This window comes from Myotis lucifugus, unplaced genomic scaffold (genome assembly GCF_000147115.1).
Source record: "Myotis lucifugus unplaced genomic scaffold, Myoluc2.0 scaffold_1239, whole genome shotgun sequence".
NCBI lineage: Eukaryota > Metazoa > Chordata > Mammalia > Chiroptera > Vespertilionidae > Myotis > Myotis lucifugus.
The window spans coordinates 72223-79569 of NW_005872287.1; the positions used below are offsets into that span (position 1 = coordinate 72223).

Genomic DNA, 7347 nt, shown 5'->3' on the forward strand with positions numbered 1-7347 from the left:
TTGGCCTGGCATCGGGAACCCGGGATCCGGGCCCGCCGCTGAAGTAAAGGCGGCGCCGCTGGGATCGGATCGGAGCGGCGCATCCGGGGCCCCGGGCGGAAATAGCGGCGGCGCGCCTGCTACGGCGAGCCGGAAGGGACGGGCGCACGCGCCGCAGCTGCGCGCTGGCGGCCGGCGTGACGTCAGCGGGCGGGAGGTGTCGAGACGGCCGGGCGGGCTAGAGAGGCCGGGCGAGGTGGGGGCCGACGGCGGACCGAGCCCTGGCGCCCGGCCGCCCAGCCGCCCAGCGCGATTGGAGCGATTTCTTCGCCGAGAGTCTGCAGTCTGGGAGGTGAGTTCCGCGAGGGCAGAGGGAGAACGGAGCAAAGGGGGTCGCCTCCCAGAATCCCTGGGCTCCTCAAGCAAAGAGGCTGGGACGAGGGCGCCCACCCGTGCAGCAATGACGCCCGACCCCGACCTCACTGCACTTGCAAAAGCGACCTCGCCGTGGGTCCGAGGCCCGCGTGGAAGTGCTGACGCTGCAAAACGGAGGTGTCCGGCCGCACAACTCTGGTTTCTGAGAAGTGACCCCCAAAACCCGAAGTCACCAAAGGAGAAACAGATACGATGGCGCCGCTGAGAAGAGACAACCCGCGGGCTGAACAAAAGCATGTGTAAGGCATATGCCGGATACGGCGCTTGAATCCGGAGTAAAGAACCACCAACCCAGTTAAAAGACAGATTACTTGTGAGCGGGCAAGGCACTCGCAGACATGCCGCAAAGGAAAATGTCTGATAAGGACATGGGAAGATGCTCAGCATCATCAGGGGTCGGGGAAATGCAAACAGAAAACCACAGTGAGCCTTGGCCGGTGTGGCTCAATGGGTAGATCATCAGCCTGCAGACGGGAAGGTCCATGGTTTGATTCCTGGTCAGGGCACAGGCCCGGGTTTGTGGGCTCGATCCCCAGTGAGGGAGGTGCAGGAGGCAGCCGAAGAATCGTTGATGTTTTTCTCTCCCTCCTTCTCTCTTCCTCTCTGAAATCAATAAAAAATATATTTTAAAAAAACTACTGAATTGTGCACTTTGCAAGAAGGAGTTTTATATTCCAATTAAATTTTTATTAAAAAAAAAAAAAAGAAATGCAGGCTAAAGCGATCAACTCCTGAGCAAAATGCAGGTGCACATGCCCTCTCTGATACTACGCACCCTAAAAAATGTTTAGAAGAAAACTTGGCTATAAAAGGGACACACGGGGGCAGTTGGAAGGGGATAAATACGTTGGATAATGGGAGTGACTTCACGTTTGTGAGTGCTGATGGTGCAGTAGAGATGTTAAAGGTAAGAAAAAGGCAGTTTAACGGGGATGCGGGAAGTGATGATGGGGTCTGGGGGCATTTGTGTAAGACAAGAGGGTGGCTTCTACTGCAACGTGGGGAAGGAGGAAGGAGAGTGAGTACAGGCTTGGAGCAGGATTCAGGAAGGTGGGGGGTCCCATCCCAGGGCTTCTATTGGCTGATAAAAGGGAGCGCAGCCCACCTACTGAGAAAGAGGGGGGCCCACCAGTCCAGGGAGATGGAGTAATTTGAAATGGTGGGAATGCACAGCTGGGGAAGTCCCTGGAAGGTATCTGCTTAACCCTGTTGTGCATGCATGCGTGCATACACGCAGATGTGCGCATGCCATGTAAGCGTGCATGCATCGTATGTATCACCTGTACTCACACATCTCACATGCATGCACATGGGTATGCACACACACCACTTGCCCACCTGAAGTCCTCTCTCATAGCTTCTCCAGCAGACTTGCCAGTGACCCACCCACCTCTTCTTTGCTAATGGGTCACTTTTTATAAAAGGCATTTTCCAGCCTCCCTTGCAGCTAGCACTTGGGTTGCGGGAAACGAGTTAAGTCGGCTCGCGTGAATTGCGCGTACTCCGCGGGAGCCGTCTTAAACTCGGTTCATATAGATTTGCGGTGGAGTGCGGGAAACGTGTAAACTCGGGCCGATTGTAACTGCGTATTACCAAATATTTCATTTCAATCGAACCCATACTTCAAAAGATATAGGCATTTTAACGCGCCATCTTATATTTTGGCGGGAAATTCACCCCAACCCAAGTGCTAGATGTGATCTCATGACAAGCCTCTGGCCAGGGAAGGAAGGAAGTGGCTGGTGGGCCTTCTGGAAGACCTCGCTAAGGGACATGGTCGGTCAGTGATGTCCCCCTTCCTTCTGCCTAACCCCTCCCGCCTAGACCACGGACGGACGTGACCAAGCGGATTTGACAGGATGAAGGCCAGGTGCTGAAGAGGGCCAGCTGGACAGAGAAAAGGCCCTCCTCCAGCCCAGGGGGCAGCTGTGCTGGGCCAGCTGCCACCTGTTCTTGTCTGGGCCACCTGTCAGGCTTCCGCTACACGCAGCCACACCCCATCCTGGGGGCTTGAGGCCAAGTCCTGGAAAGAACCCCGCTGCACTGCCTGCTGGGTCTCAACCCCGGAGCCACCAGAGCACGTCCGGTCCGCGCACTCGCGCGTCGCCCATCCCAACGCAGCACACGGTGAAAGGAGCAGAAAGAACCAAAAAAGGGAAAGGAGTAACTAAGCAAAGCTTGTATCTATTTAGTAAGAAAATCATTTCCTTAGAAAAATAGTGTCTTTACACGCTGAGGTGTACAGAGTTCACGCTGAGCTGAGACAGATTGGCGGCCGGTTCTCCTGAGGGAAGCTGAGAACGATGTGGGTCTCGAGGTCCTGAGGTTGCGAGGCCGCGTCTTGGCTCCCGTCTTGGCGAGGGATGCGGCCGGTGGCAGCAGCGGCGGCTCCTGGTGCACGTGTCTCCGGGGGCGTCCCCGCTCAGTCACTGTCTCCGTCCTCTTCGCTGCCTTCCTGGGGGCTGGGGACCTGCAGAGCAGGAGCAGAGGAGCGGCTGTGGGGAGGCAGGCTGCCCGGGTGCGGGTGCTCCCTCCCCGTGCAGGGAGCGGTCCACGGTGCACCCCAAGCCACCTTCCAACCTGCCCTTTGTGGAGTGACCCCGGCATGTATTCTCAGACCAACTGGGCCGGGGCGAGGGGGGGGGGGCGGTCCTTACAGGCCTCCTCCAAATCCCCAGAGGAGGCAGTGGCGCAGGGGACATGAAGCCAGGTTCTCCCAAACTGGACGGTGCAGGCCCCTCCGCAGGGTGTGGAGACGGCAAGTGGGCAGCAGCCTGTCAGTGGGACTTGAGCAGAGGGCCTGGGCTAGCCCCGGTCCAAAGCTGCACACGGGCTCCATCTGCCCTCGCCGCGCCTCGGGAAATCTATCTATATAAAAGCCTCAGCACAGCCGATCGCTATGACGCACACTGACCACCAGGGGGCAGACCCTCAGTGCAGGAGCGGAAACCACAGGCATGGAAACATGGAACACACTGATGAATCTCAGAGGGAAGAGGGGTTGGGGGGGGGGGGCGGGAAGAGATTAACCAAAGATCTTCTATGCATACTAGAGGCCCAGTGCACGGATTCGTGCACAGGTGGGGTCCCTCGGCCTGGCCTGCGGGGATCGGACCAAAGCCTGCTCTCTGACATCCCCCGAGGGGTCCCGGATTGCGTGAGAGGCAGGCCACGGTGGAGGCGGGCCTCTAGTGAATAATAAACATCAACATTTGAAGAGTCGGCGAGTTCACATAAAATTCTGGCATTTTTCTCATTTCTCTTGGGAAAATGCGAGCAGCTCTGCCAACCCCAGGCCCACCGCCAACGTGGCCACCACTGGCTGCTGCCTAGCTGCCGTCGCCCCTACAGGTGAAGAGGAGCTCCGGGTTTGCTACAGTCTCCACCCATCCCTATTGCCTCCCTGGCCTTGGCTGCCATTCGTTACCTGCCTGCTGCCCCTGTGCACCTACCTGCAGGGACAGTTTACAACTCCAGGTGTGGAGGACGACAACATGTCCCAGATACACCCAGGTCACGGGAAGATACCCCCAGGGAGGGGGGCGGGGTGTCACCCGCTAAACCAGCAAGAGAGGGCCTGTGATGACCGGCACTGCCAGCCCAAGACAGGCGTCCTCCCGTCACCGCCACGTCACAAACGGAAAGACGCCACCCACGCATGTCTCTCGCCCAGGGTCACCAAGCGTGGAGTGAGCACTAAGGCCGTGTTTCAGGGTCACCAGCCACCTGGTACGTTGCCCCGGCCTGGTTTCTCCCGCTGCTGTGTGACCTGGGGGGAGTGATGTACCTCTCTGTGCCCCAGCTTGCTCATGGCTACCGTGGGCACGATGACACCAGCACCCAGTGGGTCAGAAGCTCAGCCACGGACGACAGACACGGGCGAGCATGAGACAAGCTCCTGGAAGGGCTACGCCCGCCCCTCCGGCCCCCTGGCCCCGGCCCCCAGCCCCACCTTGGCGCCCGCCGCGTGGGCAGTGGCGCTGAAGTCGTGCGTGGGCAGGGTGCTCAGCCACTGGGCCATGGACCTCTCGTGCCGCTCGGTGCTGATGATCGTGGGGTAGATGTGCTGCTCCTTGAAGGCCGCGGCCTCCGCCTCCTCCCGCGCCCAGTCCAGCGGCTCGTGCAGCCCGTCGCCGCCGAAGCGCCGGTTGTACGTCTCGAAGTGCACGCGCTCCAGGACCAGGCCCAGCCCCGGCGCCTTGGGCACGTCCACCTTGGCCTCGCCCCAGCTGCGCTCCAGCACGTCCTCGGGCGCGTAGCCCTTGACGATGGCCACCACCAGGCCCACCATCTTCCGGATCTGGTGCGTCATGAAGCTCTGCCCCTTGACCTTGATGACGGCGAACTCCATGCCATCCCGCTCGAAGGGCTCCTCGCAGAACATGTCCAGGACGTAGCGCTGGGCGCTGGGCTCCCGGGGCCCCTTCTGCGAGGTGAAGTTGTGGAAGTTGTGGGTGCCCTTGTAGCAGGCCAGCAGCCGGTTCACCTGCCGCAGCGTGTCGGCGCTCAGCCGGTACGTCTCGTCCTGCACGTCGCGGTCCTTGTGCGCGAAGGCGAACGTGGGCAGCATGTAGACGTAGGTCCTGGCATCGCACCTGTTCTTGGAGTTGAAGCCGCCCGTGACGCGCTTCAGTCCTGGGGGAGCGACGAGGACAAAGGCCTCAGACACGCCAGGGCCCTGTCCTGACACTGAACCCCGAACCCCACACCCCACACCCGCGGGGACACGACCCGGTGTCTGTCAGACCTGGGCTGGCGGGGGGCCGGGGCCAGGGGCTCGTCAAGCGCGCCCTGCACTGACCCCAACGTGAGCACTTCAGTCGAGTGCTGCAGGGCTTACCCAGTATTCGAATGTGAGATGGGAGGTGGCTGTTGATCTTTTCTAAAATGTCGTCAATCAGCCACACCTTCAGGGACACGACCTGCCCAGCTGCGGACACGCCCTGCAAAGGAGGCACCGGGTGTGAGGGGCCAGCTGGGGCCGGCTCTGCAAGCACCACGCGGGGTCGGTTGGGCAGCCGGCCCACGCAAAGGTTACATCTTCTCCCCGAGGAGTCCTGCTTTTAGAGATGCGTCCGCAGGGAATGACCAGGCACCAGAACAACGCTCTATATACCACGGGGGCGAGTGCCGCGTAACGTATGACATCGTGCGGATGGGAAAGAAAGCCCCAGCTCGGAGGTGACCCTCGGCCACTGGGGGAAATGGCCACGCGACTCAGGTGACAGAACGGTGAGGCGGAGCAGGGGATCCGTGGACCGTGGAAACCAGATGGCACGCCGCCTACCTTGTCTGTGCGGGCGCACCGCTGGAACGACATCTTCCTCATGTCCTCGCCGTGATTCTCGGGAATACAGCCCGACCGGACCAGGGCCGACACCAGGTCATCCTCAATGGTCTTGAATTGCGAGGACCCGACATTCCTCTGAGGAAGAGAAGAGAAAACGTGGGTTTTCATGTGGTCACCGACCACGAGAGAGGGCCCAGACTGCTCCAGCAGGCGGGGGCAGGCGCAGCGTGCCCGAGCCCGCAGCATGGGGACCGCACCTGTGGCCATGCGGCTCGTCCCCTTCCCAGGAGGAGTGGGGAAGCCCCCTGAGGGTACCCAGAGTCTCTAGGAATCCCCACCCTGGGCAGCAGTGGAACCGTGTCTTGCACCTGCCAGCTCTGAAACCAGCCCCCTCCTGCCGCTGGACACGTCTGTCTGCAGCCCCCGTTGCAGAGGGACCCCCGCCCTCATCACTGCCGGCCCCTCGCTCAGAGGAACACACCCGGGATATTGCCAGCCAGGGCTGGGTTTGGCACGCCTGTCTTAAACCCGTTGTTTCATGCACAGCCTGTATGAAACAACTTGCCAGTTTAAGTGAAACAACAAGTTGAAGTCTCTCTCTAAAAAACAAACAAACAGTGATAACAACCCCCTCCCTCTCATCTCAATCTGTCCTTCTGTCCGCCCTGTGCGCTACTGTCACTCTCCACCCATTTCCCTGATGGGGAAACTGAGGCAAATGGAAGATGACGGAGCTTTCTCTCTAAATTCTTAAGGCAGTGCCCTAAGGCAAAATTCACGTAACCAAAATCACCCTCAGAAAAGCATTCCGGGTCAAAGAGCGGCACAGGCGGACGATCAGCTCCCACAAACACCCGGGGCTACCATGTCGGTCATGAACTTGGCTTCATGGTGCAGCCTGTGCTTTTCAAAATTAAAACAGGATACAAAGTCACTTCCTACCACTATTTCCAGTAAAGGTGACACCACCTTTTTCCAAACTTCCTTCACTTAGACACTCCGTCCAAGCAGTGAATTTATTTCTCACTGAGTCAGGCTGACCAGAGTTGAGCACCAGGAGCAAGAAAATCTACGTGCCTTTGGGGGGCACCGTCTGCCTTTCCGGAAAAGGACCCCGCTGGGGAGCTGGGGAGAGACGCCTGAAAGGGCACCTGCTTGCCCGCGGGCAGCTGACTCCAGGGAGCCTGCCTGGCTGCGCTTGGGTCTCGGGTCCCAGCATCTGCCAGGCGAGGAGGGCGCCAATCACACGCCCGAGGCCAGGACCCTGGTCAGCGGCAGGGCGGGCCCGCGACTACCGCGGGAGCAGCCAACGCCCTGGTGCCCATCTCCCATGGATGCAGCCAGGTCCAAGCGCTGGGGTTGCCGTCTCAGCCTCGCCCGCAGCGCGGCGCAGAAGAGCGGGGCTCCGGCCCTTTCCCGAGGCGCCTCGCTCGCTCCCAGGCCCCTCCCCGGAGCCAGAGCGCGTCCCCGGCGAGTGGAGCGGCCCGAGCCCCGCACCTGCATGCCGTGTAGCCCTTCCCCGAATAGGCCATGAGCAGCACGATCTTGCGCTTGGGCAGCTTCCGGGGCTGCTCCCGTCCTCGCCGCTGCTCTTGGAGCTTCTTCGCGGCTGCTCGGGTCCTCCAGAACCCGGCCCCGCCGTG

At 60.4% G+C, this 7347-nt stretch overlaps 1 protein-coding gene across 1 annotated transcript; it reads right to left on the reverse strand.

The window, feature by feature from the left end:
* Positions 1 to 2580: 2580 nt before the first annotated feature.
* PUS1 (pseudouridylate synthase 1) lies at positions 2581 to 7326 on the reverse strand (the record flags this gene model as incomplete). The annotated part of the gene is given in 6 exon segments (XM_006109895.3): positions 2581 to 2884; positions 4367 to 5049; positions 5255 to 5357; positions 5702 to 5839; positions 7202 to 7215; positions 7218 to 7326. Coding segments are annotated over 6 exon segments (1095 nt in total), but the record flags the coding sequence as incomplete, so codon positions are not given.
* Between the last annotated feature and the right edge of the window lie 21 nt (positions 7327 to 7347).